Source organism: Nelusetta ayraudi, unplaced genomic scaffold, assembly GCF_046127955.1.
Source record: "Nelusetta ayraudi isolate G7.1 ecotype Tasmania unplaced genomic scaffold, CSIRO-AGI_Nayr_v1 ptg000057l, whole genome shotgun sequence".
Lineage (NCBI taxonomy): Eukaryota > Metazoa > Chordata > Actinopteri > Tetraodontiformes > Monacanthidae > Nelusetta > Nelusetta ayraudi.
In genome coordinates, this window is record NW_027466107.1 from 1,421,074 (window position 1) to 1,434,806 (window position 13,733).

The 13,733-nt window shown below is 50.4% G+C and overlaps 1 protein-coding gene across 1 annotated transcript; it reads right to left on the minus strand.

Moving 5' to 3' along the window:
- Positions 1-773: 773 nt before the first annotated feature.
- stk17al (serine/threonine kinase 17a like) lies at positions 774-12,593 on the minus strand. Its single transcript, XM_076038773.1, has 7 exons — positions 12,154-12,593; positions 8,894-9,106; positions 5,194-5,338; positions 3,964-4,090; positions 3,518-3,566; positions 3,180-3,359; positions 774-2,646 (listed from the first exon to the last, which is right to left on the minus strand). Exons 1-7 carry the CDS (start codon positions 12,270-12,272, stop codon positions 2,295-2,297), a joined length of 1,185 nt encoding a protein of 394 aa, XP_075894888.1. The 5' UTR covers positions 12,273-12,593; the 3' UTR covers positions 774-2,294.
- Between the last annotated feature and the right edge of the window lie 1,140 nt (positions 12,594-13,733).

Consider the following 13,733-nt stretch of genomic DNA (forward strand, 5'->3'; position numbering starts at 1 on the left):
GCGGGACCCCCCGCCGAGGGAAGCACACGCTCGCTCCTCATTGGCCGGAGCGGAGGCCAAAGTAGCACAATGGGAAGTGCTGCAAGTTAAAGCAGGCATGCAGGATGATGGCCGGCGGAGGGGTGGAGGGGTGGGGGGTGTTGGCGCTGACACCGGTAAACAACCGCGAGCATGTGTGTGCAGGGGGAAAACAGAAGAAGAAAGGGGAACCTTGCTGCAGTGGAAAGCATTTCTCTCGCTGGTATTTCCTGTTCAGGGAGGCTGCTGGACCCAAAGACACTGCTGTGTTTTTCTCTCTCTCTTTTTTTTTTTTTTTTTTTTAACTTTAATGTCTTTTCGGATACGCTCTCGGAATAGAAACACTGAGGGGGGGGGGCTCTTGATGCTTCACACATGACTGTGTCCAAACACAATGACCTGTTATGGCAGGAGATGTGTTTGTCTCGCTGGAGGTTTTTAATGATCAGTTCACAGGGAAAATATCTCAACGGTTCGGAGCCGTGTTGAAAAAAAAAAAAAAAATTATATACTAAAGTTTAATGAAGCCAAAATATACAAAACTAATAGAGTTTTAAACTAAAATAACACTATATTTTGACTTTTTTGTCAGTACTTGTGATTGTTAATATTCATCACTTTGGAGGATGAAATAATTTCTTTGCCGTAGTCACGTTATTTTGTTTCACCGGTGGAAACCACTAAATATTGCAATGAAAGGGACCAAAACAGGAGTGTTCTGTTTTGTTTTTAAATACAAAAAAAATGCACATGTATTTCTCTTTGATACATTTTGCAATGCATGCCATCATCAATATTTATTTTCTTTCCAAACAAGGCGTCCACAAGGACAAGTGCAAACATTCCTGAAATTCACAAGAGGGAAAAAAAAAAAAAAAAAAAAAATGAAAAAAATGAAAAAGTTACAAGTAAAAGTTTGAGTACAAAATAAGACACGGTATAATGATGTTAACATTCAAACAAATGTAAAAAAACAAAACAAAACCATCAATTAATTATCAATATATTTTAGAATAATCTTACTCTAACACTAACTCTTAATATACATTTCAGTACGTCGCAATAAATTCTTCCCAGTTTCCACGTTGCTCCCACGAAGCTGAAGGCAAAACGTCACATGACCGTGTCAATGTTCATCTCTTCGCCATTTTAAAACTGCTTTACACCTGTTTTCCCTATTTCCGATCTTTCAGAATATTTGCAGAGCAGGAAATCTCAATTTTGCATTATGTAAAAAAATAAAAAATAAAAAATAAAAAAAACAATAAACAAAAACTACATCTTGTGCAACTTGTGCAATACTGCCCAAATAAACAAACAAAAAACGCAACAAAAAAAACCTGTCCTATTAACGCACAAGTGACGCTGAAAAAGTGGCAAAGTCATGTGAGTGAAACCGCGGCTCGGTGAAATTTTTTTTAACTTGTAACAGCGAATTGTGCGACAGCTGACGGTGCTTCATAAGCCTTTGGTTTCTTAAACGGAATTTTTTTTATTTTTTTGATAAAAAAGTGCTTCAGATTGTCCTTACTGAAAAAAAGAAAAAAAAAATCCCACTTCCAAGTCTAACTCATTAATGTGGCCATGTGTGTGTGTGTGTGTGTGTGTGTGTGTGTGTGTGTGTTTCCAAGCGAGTCAAGTGGCGTGGCGAAAAATAAGCACACATAAATAATAAACACGGAAAAAAAACAAACGATGAAATCGACACCGTCCGGCTCGGCTGCTTTAATTCTCTGGCTCAACGTCCGTCAAAGCGCTTTGCCTCCTTCAAGACGAAACTCAACTGGCGCGTCTGCGGCAGCTCGAGCGGAACCTGTTTTGACGAGAGCGTCAACTGAAGCAGAGTCACTTCGCCGAGGAGCCTGGCGAAGGAAAACCAGTCCGGGGGCCAGTTGGGTCAAAAAGAAGAGAAGATCAACCAGTGCACAAACTGGAGAGGCGGCCGTGAGAGTCGATCCGTCCCGGATCACTTCTGTCACTTTTAAAAAAAATAAAAAGTAAAGGCGACAAACCCCCCTGTGTGCCTGCTCCCGCTCTTCCTTTTTATTTTTCATTGTTGTTGCTCCCACATTCCTTCCTCTCTGCAGTCATAAATCAGCGCAAAAGTTGGTGAGCGCAGACGCACACGGAGGGAACAAACGACCCGCAGCACAGCTCGCAGAAATCACAGCAGTAGAAGCGAGCGGGCCACGGCCTCCGACAGGCTGCAGGCCACCGCCGGCTCTCTCTCTCTCTCTCTCTCTCTCTCTCACTCTCTCTCTCTCTCCCTCCCTCTCTCAGCAGATCAGCTCCTGCTGCTGGATCTCGGGCCGCGTGGGGAAGGGCGGCTCGCCGAAGGAGAAGGCGCGGCGGCCCGTCTTCATCTCGCCCTGAGCCGGGCACAGGAGGTAGGACTCCATGAGCTCCAGCTCCGGGGACGGCGCCGGGCTCTCGGGCTCCGACTCGGACTGGCTGGTCTCGGGCTCGTCCAGAGAGGAGGAGCGGGAGCAGGAGGAAGAGGAGGTGGAGGAGGAGGCGGCGGCGGCGGCGGCCGGGGAGCGGGCGTGGAGGTGCGGCGGGTGGGGGAGGGGCAGGGGGAGCGAGTTCAGCCAGGGGTGGTTGAGGCTTTCCTCGGCCGTGGCTCTCTTCCTGCGCACACAAACACAATAACACCGCAGATGAGTGGAAATTCCTGGATGGTTTACACAAGCGGCGGATCTCCCGGTTTCCCCCCCTCGATCCGCTTTCTCACGGACACGGACGACGGGCCGCGGCGCCGCAAACGAGTGGGAACTTTCCAATTTCTGCCCCTCTGAACGTCATTTAACGCATTTATTGCAAGCCGCTACCAGGCTGCATTAAGTGATAGCGACTGGACTCTGCTGATGTGCATGGGAGTCATACGCATCACGCAGCTAAAAGCTTCTTTCTTTTGAAGCATCCTGAAACTCACATGAAAGAAGAAGAACCCCTCTGGTGTCATTTTCTGGTGAAATGGGCCAACGAGAAGGAAATGTCTTCACCCTCAACTGACGTAAAAAAAACCCACATCCACTCATCTCGACCGGACGCACCTCCTATTTGCAGGGTGACTCACATCCTCCTTACGCAAAAAGAAACCCGTCGGCGTCTGTCTGAAGTTCTCCGTGAGGACACGGCCTAATGCGCTCGCGCCGACTCACCTCGGGTTCTTGACCAGCAGGGACTTGATGAAGTCCACCGCCTGCGGCGAGACGCCCTCGAAGGTGTCCTGCGAGTAGTCCACGTTGACCTGCGAGATGTTGAGGAAGGTCTGCTGCTTGCCGTCGCCCAGGAAGGGAGACTCGCCCGTCAGCATGACGTAGGTCAGGACCCCGATGCTCCTGTCGTTGGAGAGAGGGCACGAGGTCATGACTCACTTCCGGCTTTGACGAGCCACTTTGATGGCATAGAGGGTCTGGACCGTTTGCGATGTCAAGGTGAGAGGTTCGTAAAGGCCCCAGGTTAGGTGATTGAGAGTCTGTGAGAGCAGCGCACTCACCACATGTCTGTTGCGGTCGTGATCGGTTCGTAGTTCAGGATCTCTGGCGCTGCAACAAACACACACACAGCTGCCGGTTAGTTGGTAGTGACAAACAGCAGCAGGCAAATTAACCTTTGAAACAGCCTTTCTCAACTGGTGGGTCACAGAGGAGTTTTGATTTGGTCGCGGCTTTGTGGGTGGTCCCCCTTTGTTTTTTTTAAGACAAAAATGGGTTATGTACATATTGATAGAGAAAATGTTGGGCATTTATTTTACAGGACCCACGGTCCAATTCAATTTCAATAATTTACCAGACGTGATAGACAGTGGGCCGGCGTTTTTAATTTTGTGGAATAAACTTGGGTCGCAACTTCATTATGAGGAAATGAAATGAGGGTCCCGAGACTCCACCAGTTGAGAGCCACTGACTTAAAAGAAGAAGAGGAAGAAGAAGCTGCACTCACCAACATACTCCGGGGTGCCCAGGATCTCCCGCACCTCCGTGATGCTGTCCATGCGCCTGGACAGGCCAAAGTCCACGATGCGGATGTCTCCCAAAGGGCTGGCACAGGTCAGCAGGATGTTCTGGGGCTGAGGAGCGACAGAGAGCGCAGATTAGACAGAGGTACATTATATAACAATGGCCTCCACGCTCCCGATTATTACACCTCGCTGTGAGTCACTGGCGCGGAGCTCAGCAGCTCCCACAGGGGATTTGGGAGTCTCGCTTCGTCAGGGGGAAGCGTGCCTCAGCGCAGCCAGAGATCAGACTCCCGGCCCGTCGGATGAGACTGTAAACAGGTGCGGAGGCCCTGCCAAGGCGCCGCAGACGCCGCCAGCGTACGTACAATTTAGCCTAATCCTTCGGTCCGACCGGCCGAGTGCCAAGGGCGGATTGAATCGCAAAGGCACACAAACACACAGCAGGAGGAGGCAGGCCCGAGCCAACCGGTATCGAAGGCAATTGACGACTGACTGAGAGATTTGACTCTTGAAAACACCTCAGCAGACTTGCTTAACTGATATTAAAGGTGTCGTATTACATCCTTTTCTTCCCTCAGGCTTAACAGCAGGCTGGAATGAATAACAAAAACAAAACAAAAAACCCTTCATAAAACATGTTTACAGCCACCTGAAAATCTTTTTGTTGCTTTTTTTTCCTGAGCTTTTTGCTAAAACTGAGGCTGTGTCGGACCTTCCACATGTTTTGGAGGGGGTCTCACCTGTGTGATGTCACAAAGGGTGCAAGCAAGTCAAGCAAAGAATGCTTTTCTTATATCTGAGGATTTCATTCATCAACCCAGAGACAGAGACAGAGAGAGAGAGATGATTGTTTGGTAACAACGGCTTTGTGGATTTTACAGAAAATTGGGGCCTTTCAATCGAGAGAAGACACACCAAGAATTCCTGCCACGCACAATGAGAGAGAAACCTGATGAATGACTCAGACATTTGGGATGACTGAGTTCTAAGAAAAAAACGCTCGACTGCTCTATTCCCCTCCGGGCTCGCAACGGAAAAAACATAATGGTTCATTTGGAATGCTTGTGGGAAGAAGGTCAGGATGGAACTAAAGGAGCTGTGGTTCCATGAAAGAAAAGAAAAAACAGAAGAGAGAAAAGAATGTACACCTTCCCCCAGTCTGCCACTCAGGGCGCAGTCTGACCTAGATGTTGGACTCTCGGCCCGCTCACCTTCAGGTCCAGGTGCACCACGTTGATCCGGTGCAGGAAGGCCACGCCGCTCAGGATCTGCCTGGCCAGCCGGATCACGTCCTTCTCCGTGAAGGCCTCGTCGTTGTCGGCGACGCACTGGTCGAAGATCTCGCCACCGGCGGCGCTGCAGCGAGAGGATGGGGAGGGGGGGGGGGGAGAAGTTGAAGGAAAACTGAGAACAACAAAAGGCAGGCCAAGATGACAAGAGGCCGCAGAGCCACCCAGTGGAGTTTGGCTGGCTCTGCGTCTTGGTTTGGATTGCTCTTATACGGACTTGTCATAATAAACTCGCCCTTCCTCTCGCTCCGACCGGCCCATGTTGACAATAGCCACTTCTAAAGCCGTCCCATTAAGACGAATGTCAGCGGGTCACCTCCACTTTCCCCCCGCCCCCCGGACTCTTATGCAACACGTCTACATGGTGTGTACTTTGGCCTGCAGGCAGACGCTCCGTACACGTCCGTATGCAACCTGTCGGGGCGCGAATCAATACAGTGTCTTTTTAAATAATTTTTATTTTAGGCGCCGTCTCCCCGTGTGCGGTCCCGCCCCTCGACGATGCCAGCAGGTTCATATCAAGTCTTATGCAATGCAGTGTTCTGTGGGTGGGTCAGTGGGGGGTCGCCTGAGTCGAAACAGGCCAGACAAACTCCAAACGGCTGAGAGGTTTCAGACCGCTGGAGGAGGTGGCAGGGCCGTCGCGTCGGCTCGGTAAGTAAATACTCAGCGCCGAGCCCGAGGCTGCATAGTCGCTGCTCAGTCACTCAAAACAAGTGATGTTTAAGGGATTAAGTCGCGCTGGAATTCAGCAATTAAGACAACTTGATATGCCGAATAGGTCTCTCTTCTCCTCTTTCAGTCTTTCCTCCGACAGCCGAAAACACTCAACGTGCTGGATTATTAGTATTAGTACCACCACCAACATCGACCCTCAACAAAAGTGAAGCCATGTGGGGGGGATTTAGATGACACACACACACACACACACATGCTTTTTATCTTAAAAGCAGGGCATAAGCAGGACGGTTACATAACCGGCACCACCAGCGCTCCTCGCTCTCCCCCAGCTGTGAAAACAGCGCCCATCATCTCGGGGGTGGGGGGTGGGGGGTGGATTTTTGAGGATGCTTGTCATCATCTCATCTCTTCACTTCCCTTCACGGCAGCCGACCTCATTCAATGGAGGAGCTGAAAGTGGTCGGAGTGGAGAGCTTCTCTGGGATGATTTCCCCCACCTGTCAACGTGGGAGCGTCCCGTCCCGCCTGATCAAAGCACTCCGAAGCAAAGTGTTTGCAAATGCTCATGAAGCCGTCAGCCAGGAGAAGAGCTGAAGATTTAGAGTCTCCAATATAAAAAGCACTTTGTTTAGAACTTTAGGCTGCGCACTCATGATATGACTCCTCCTCCTCCTCCTCCCTCCACCCAAGTGTAAATACTGTCAAGGCACAACTCTGGGTTACTTTCTAGAGACTTTGGGTGGGTGACCTCTTTCATAATGTGCGGCAGACAAACCACAGCACGAAGGTGGGAGAAAAAGAAAAAGCCCACGGGAGTCAGAGTAAATTTAATATTGCGCTGGGTTTTTTTCACCACCGTCATCCAAAGAATGAACGGCCAGCTGCCTTGAAATGGCACAGAAAGTTTCAGCCGTGATGCGATGCACAGTTACTGTTAATTCTGGGATCGTTAAACAGTGGTAATGACGCACTCGGGCGACACTTCCAGAGAAGAGCATAACTCCACTCGCCTCGCCGCAGCCGTGTCTGTGAGAAGGATGCGGTTGTGGCTGAGAGTGCGTGTGCGTGTGTGTGTGTGTGTGCGTGTGTGTGTGTGCGCGGCTTTGTGTCTAAGCATGGTGTCAAATCAGCCCGGCGGTGTGCTACTTCTGGGAGCCTCGCTTTGCTGCTTGCATTTTAAAAAGAAACCCACAGGAAATGGAAAATGCTTTGCCAGTCTTGAAACTTCTGCTGAGATCAGTCAGTCTGAAGACGCATCTCTGCATCGAGGCCAGAGCCTCGCTGCTGCTGCTGCTGCTGCTGCTGCTACTGCTCCTCCTATCCGATTAGAGTCGTGCATTGTAGATTTCATCAGTGCCAAACAACAGTCTCGGTCTCACCGCCGCAACCTCGTTTTTATAGAGAGAGAAAAGAGAAAAGGGAACCGGAAGTCCGTCGTGGACTGACCTCGTGTCATGTTTTCACTGCAGGCATGCAAGGGGGGTGAGCGGTTGTGCGACTTCCCTTTCACACTTCAGAGTGAGAGTCAGAGGTCAAACATTGCACCCGTGCCCCCTCCCAACCCCAGCCTGCAACAGTCCTTTGTTCGGCTGGAATGAGGACGGCCGGCAGGGGAGGGCGGACGACCCAGCAGCTTCTTGGCTGCAGACTGAGGAAGATGCACGACGAACCTGGAAGCTGTCTCAGCGTCACAGGAAGGACAGGCTAATTAAGGGGCTGCGTGTCCCAATTAGAGGCTCAGCAAGCGTCGGCGTCTCTTGACACCGAGGCACAACAGGCCGAGAGCCAGACGGACTCTGAGGGGCCGACTCCGCCGCCGGCGAGCTCACCTGTGTGTTGACAGGCAACATACCATCCGGACGCCCGGAGCAACGAGTTCTCACAGTAGTCATCAAACCCCCCCCAACCCCGCTCCGAGTCGCTCGTCTGCTGACATTTTCACACTGTGAGAACGCCGCAGTTTGGCCACGTTGGTATTTAAAGCTGCCGCTTCCTGACAGCTGCTCAGCGCGAGAAGAGCAGAAGAAGAAGAAGAAGAAGAAACCGCTCGAATTTGCAACGTGACGAGAAAAGCGACCGCAGACCGCATGAGGTGAGAATTTCCATTTAAGGCAGAGCGCGCGCACGCACGAAGCGTAAATTCGCAGAGCGGCAGTGAAGCGAAGCGGCAGTGAAGCGAGGCGGCCGGCGCAGGCGTCACGCAGGAAGTCTCTTCGCAGATCAGCGCCAGATTTCAGAAGAAATGTTTTTCCGCAAATTGAAAAGTGGGCGACTATTAAGTGGGAATTAATGAATATGTTAGAATATACTGCAGCTCGGTCGCCCCCAGAAGCCCCTTTTTCATTCCAACCTCGCTCAGCGGGGGGAAAGAAATGCAGTCGTGGAAAGTTTAAAGTGAGTGATTATTTAAAGATTTCTCTCCCTCTAATAACGGACCCGTCTGGGGTTTTCCTGGCCACCACTTGAACGCTTGAAGACGTGAGGGGAATTTAAAGGCGATGCAGATGACTTCCACAACTTTCCTCTTACGTGTGAGGCTGTGCGAGGATAACTGAGTGAGTGTCAAGCCCATAAAATGCTCAGTGAAGTGCCTGTTAGCAGTGAGGTTCCATTTTAGGAACTTTTTCCCCGATAAAAAGTCCTAAAAGTCCACAGATCTGCAGAAAACGCCATATTTAGCCCTCTGTTTGCAGCCCACAGCTAAACTGCTGGGTTTTTAGCTTACTGAAGGCGACACGTCAATGAGAGTGGAGCCAAAAACCTTAACGAGGGCATTCGCCTGAAACCTGGGAGATGTACTGGTGCCCTTTGTGACATCATACAGGGCTGAATGCATATTTCAGCACACTGTTCAAAAGTGGGGCCTGCGCGCATCTCTCATCTCTCATCTCTCATCTTGCACTGCGCACAACAGCATGGGAGCTCTGTGTTTGTGTCTTACCACTCCAGGACGAGGATGATCTCGCTGCTGGTCTCGTAGACCTCGTGCAGCGCCACCACGTAGGGGTTGGCCTCGGCCACCTCCAGCACGGCGATCTCGTTCAGGATGTCCATACGGCAGTCTTGGCCCTTCCGCCGCTTTCGCAGACACTTGGCGGCGTACTGCTTCCCTGTGGCCTTCTCCACGCACTTCTTCACCACGGCAAACTTTCCCCTGGGAGTCGGCAAAGAGGAAAAAAAACACAATCAGAACCACACCGCGACTTTTTGAGAATGAAAATAAAATAAATCTGGTTTGTAGATTGTTCTGTCGAGTATCCAAGCGGCCACAACGACTGAGGGTTTATATATAAACTGTAGAAAATGAAAGGCTAAAAAACTTGCTGGACACGCCGCCGTCAAACTACCATTAGGTGAAACCCAGATTACAGAGCGTGACGGTTGAAAGAGAAAACCCGCCGGCCGGCCACGAGTGCAGCGCTGTGGGCGGGGCCGCCGAGCCGCCCGGCAGATAAGAGGAGTAAGCGCCACTGTTTAAAACACACACACACACACAGGGCTGGGACGGGAGAGATTTCCCACCCTCTCCTCCCTTATTTCCTCCATAACTTAAACACAGTCTGGCAGATAAGCCTGACAGCTTTTGGCAAGAGCTGCTGAGACCTGATGGTGCAAAAGAAATAATCACATCTGTCCGTTTCCCTGCGTCCCCAACTGGAGGTGTCCAGGGGGTCAGCGGAGGGCCTGGCCAGGATGTCCCATGTGTGCAGAATCTCGTCCCTCCCCGGCGTGATAATGAGGCCTCCTTTTCTTCACAGCTGACAGCAGTGTGTAGGTTGTGTGTGTGTGTGTGTGTGTGTGTGAGGAGGGGGGCACAAATGGAATTGTGTCGACCGCCTCCGCCCAGACCCTCAGCGAGACCATCGGCCAGCTTGCGTCTTCTTTTGACAGTCCTACAAAAGCCGAGCGGCTGGCTAACAACTCATCCCCGAGGAGACCACCCACCTGACCGGAGCTGGGGTGGCCAGCCGGGGGGGGGGGTGGAGGTGGGGGGGGGGTCAACTGCTGGTACAGTCAGGTTGGAGCCACAGCAACAAGCTAAACCAGCGGTCGGTGAAAAAACAACAACAACAAGCAGTGTTTTAATGAGGAATGTGGTGCTCTGGAGTCTGAAAGGATATCAAAGGATGACAGGAGTGGGCAGAGTGTCAACAGTCAGTCAGAGAGGGTCTCCACCAATAATGGTCAGTCACTTTTCCCACACAGCGTCACTCCGATTGGCGTCAGCGTTGCACAGCCTGAGCAGCAACAGAGTTGGCCACTTCTAAATAAAGGGGGCGACTTATTGTTACAAGTGAAAAGGCAAAAAAACCCAAACAAAACAAAAACCCTCCTCCGCTGCTGCCTTCATCCTTAATTAGCCAAGTTCAGACGTTCTGGCCGCTACATATGGCAAGTAAAGAGGAGGGGACACGTAAAGGAGCAGCGGGAGGCCTTTTCCAAGAGGCTGACAAGAGGTCGGAGGTCACAAAATGCGGCCGTCTTCCAGCCACCCGCTTTGTCACTGATTATACACGCACACAACAACACCGCAGTCTGCAAAAGTGATGCTTAACATAGTTTGCGCCGCTCAGAGAGAAAAAAAAAAGAGGAGTCTGACCTCTGACCAGCACCAATGAGCGCTTTTCTGCAACTTTCTGCCCCGGACCCACGAACAAACATCATTATGCAGATCAAACTATCTGTCAAGTTTGACTCTGAGACACAAAAAGCCGTCGCTGCAGATGTTGATGATTGGATTTGAGCGACCTGCTTGTGGCGGATGTCTGTGTTGTGTCTCCCCACAGCGGAGGCCACTGACTCACGTCTGGACGGCTGATGAGAAATAACAGCTCCACCGGCATCTCATTTGCTTATTCCGCAGACGCAACACGATTTCCTCTTCCTGCTCGAGTTGCCCGCAACGCATATTTTTGCAAGAGTCTCAGGGAAGAGGCTGACGCCCGCGATGCAAATTTTCGTAACGGGAAGCGTGAAAAAAAGAAAGACTTTGCACCCAACACTGAGTTCAAATATGGTCAACGTACACAGTATCTGATCCACTGGCATGCTGAACTATGTGCATTCCTTTCACCTAATGCGATTATGAGCCCCGATCTCTCAGGACGCTGTCGGGACTCAAGGGAAGGCGCAGAGAGTTGCAGGATGAAGGGGTTAAACGTGACGGGGGGGCAGAGGGAGGAAGGAGGCGTTGAGACCTACACCTACACTTTAGGAATTTATAGGTCTCGAGCCGACTCAGAACTAGGAGTCCTGGCTGCCGTCCCGGCAGGTCCCAGGGTGTCTGACAGGGGAAATTGGCTCCTGCCAACTCCTGCAACTCTTTATTTAGCATCCGAGGGACGGACGCTGAGTGAAAACTGCATAAATTATGGCAATAAATGCAGACTTGCGCAAAGCAAACAGCCACTCGGCAAAGAAAATCAACTCGCGAAGTCAACCGCAGAGTCTTATGTTATTAAAACAAAACAAAACATGACAAAAATGTCAGACAAGTCGTCCTAGTCTGAGTTAAACACCATCATCTCAAATGCCCACATCACTGGGAGCCAAACGCAGAAAACACTTCACACTCGGCTTGCTGGCAACAGGCACCACATGTCACTTCACCTCAACCTTGTTGAGGATCTAATACAGAGGCAAAGTTTGGGTTTAGTTCACCTCATGGTGCATGAGATCGCACAAAACCCGCAAGTAAACAAGACCAAGCGTTGCACAGGTTGTACAGGTTGAGCACACTTTGGACTCCAGGTGTGGCGCAACGGATGAAACCTGACAGCCCTCATATCCTCATCATCATTTTTAAATCTTTTTTTTTTTTTTTTTAATACATGTACACAAGCTATTGTACTCATTCATGATTCCCCCCCCCCCCCCCCCCCCCCCCCACCACCACCACCACCACCTCACTCAAGTCTTGGTTTTAATCCAGCTACGGACAAAAAGCGCATTACCATTACGCGTGCCAAAGCGCGCCTGCATCTGCTCTTTGTCGCAGGTCGGTGGAATGCGCGATTAACATTTAAAAGAAAAAAGAAAAAAAAGTTCAATTAACACGCCGGCACGTGCACTGAAGGGGCACAAACCCCTAATGAGATTAGCAGATTTGGTGTGAGACTTCGCTGTGAAATGCCAATCGCTGCGCAAACAAAAACACAATGACAGCGGATTAGTTTGTAGCTTGACGCAATCACAACTCACCTGCCCAGCTCCTTGCCGACCAGATCGTAATTGGCCGTGAACGGCTCCGTCCTGATCCTGCTGCTGATGGCTGTCACCACTCCGTTTTTGCTCATCGTGGCTGTGTGTGAGTTTGGCATGAGTGCCGCACGCGCGCCTAAAGTGGTTAAAAAAAAAAAATAGAAGTATATATATATACTTCTTCTCCGGCCAAAAAACAAAGCGAGCCGCTCGCAGGACGATCAGCTCAGGTCAACACTGACATCATAAGAGAGCAAAACTGAAGGAAGAAGGACCGAGCGCATAAAGGAAGGCGCGTGGGTCGGAGCAGCAGATGCGTCGCACTGTCGGCGGTTAATCCCGTTAACGCGTCCAAAAACAACCGGGAGATGGCGAGGAGCGCACGAGCGTTGTGAAGGCGCGCGCGCACACAGCTGGTGCAGCGAGCGAGTCGGTTTGGTTTGAGAATTGAGAGCTACTGCACATTCCTGCCAATAAACTCCTCGGCGGGTGTCCGCCCCCTCTGCCCAGACGAGGCCAATGAGCGCGGGAGGTGGGCGGGGCCGAGGCGCAGGTTCGAGCAGCGGGAGCTTATTGGCGCAGGACAGGTACACTGGCGATATCTGTGACGTATGAGCACTTTGTTCCACCGATGACTGAAAGTTCCAATTTATTCCCTAAAAAAAAAAAAAGATTTTTGTGCAATGTAATGATGGTAAAAAATTAATGTCTAACTGAGGCGTTTTATTATTTTTGTTTTGTTTTTTAAGTTAATCTTGCAAGTCAGAGTCTGGGATGAGAAATAAAGATCTGAATAGGGGCTATAACAATTCTATTATATGAGAAATTTGCTTTTTATCTGACTTATAACTCATTAGAGATAAGATAAGAATAGAAAAGTCATTGAGGCATACATTAACAACAACAGTTTCAAATTCAAATACACGCAAAGTCAAAACATTTCAGGGACGAACAAAGGTATCGCAGGTATGCGATCACATCTCGGTTTTGGCCTGCGAGCTGCGTCCTACTTTGTTTTCTCACGCAGCAATTAGCCGTGGATGTGAAGCCGGCCCTGGGGGTGTATGCGAGCAATTCCCTCCTCCTCCGCCGCATCCGTGGGAGAGGCGTTTGATGGCATCCTGAACGTGTGTGCTGCTGGGGAGGAATGCGAAGCATCCCCTTAAAACCATTTACCTCCGTGCAGGCAGCCACAGCCGCAGGTTCCTCTGAACTGGGAGCCCTCTAATGAAAGCGCATCAGGAAGGTAATGACGCGGATGTGAAAAGGGAGGGGGGGCAAAAATTCCACGATCACCTGACAGGAAGCCGTGGAGGTGAAGCGATTGGAATTTATGGCCTTCGCCACGGGCTAATGTGACAAACGACACGTACCGAAGGGGAAATATCTCATTATCTATACGGCTCTGAGCCTGGAAGGATGCAATGGGGAAAGCAGGAGTGAGTGCCTGGAAAGATGCAAAATGAAACAATTTAACAGCGAACACACACACACACACACACACACACACACACACACACACACACAGCGGACCACAGTCGGTTCTGCACAACAACAGGAACGGGGCGGTTTTCTACCGC

Bases quoted from the DNA above. Each gene is read 5' to 3' on its own strand.
- stk17al (XM_076038773.1), bottom strand. From the start codon at position 12,272: ATGCCAAACTCACACACAGCCACGATGAGCAAAAACGGAGTGGTGACA. The intron at 3,567-3,963 runs GTGAGTGCAGCT...TGTTTGTTGCAG, and splicing joins GGGCACCCCGGAGTATGTTG to CGCCAGAGATCCTGAACTAC. The intron at 2,647-3,179 runs GTGAGTCGGCGC...TTGTGTGCGCAG, and splicing joins CTGCTGGTCAAGAACCCGAG to GAAGAGAGCCACGGCCGAGG.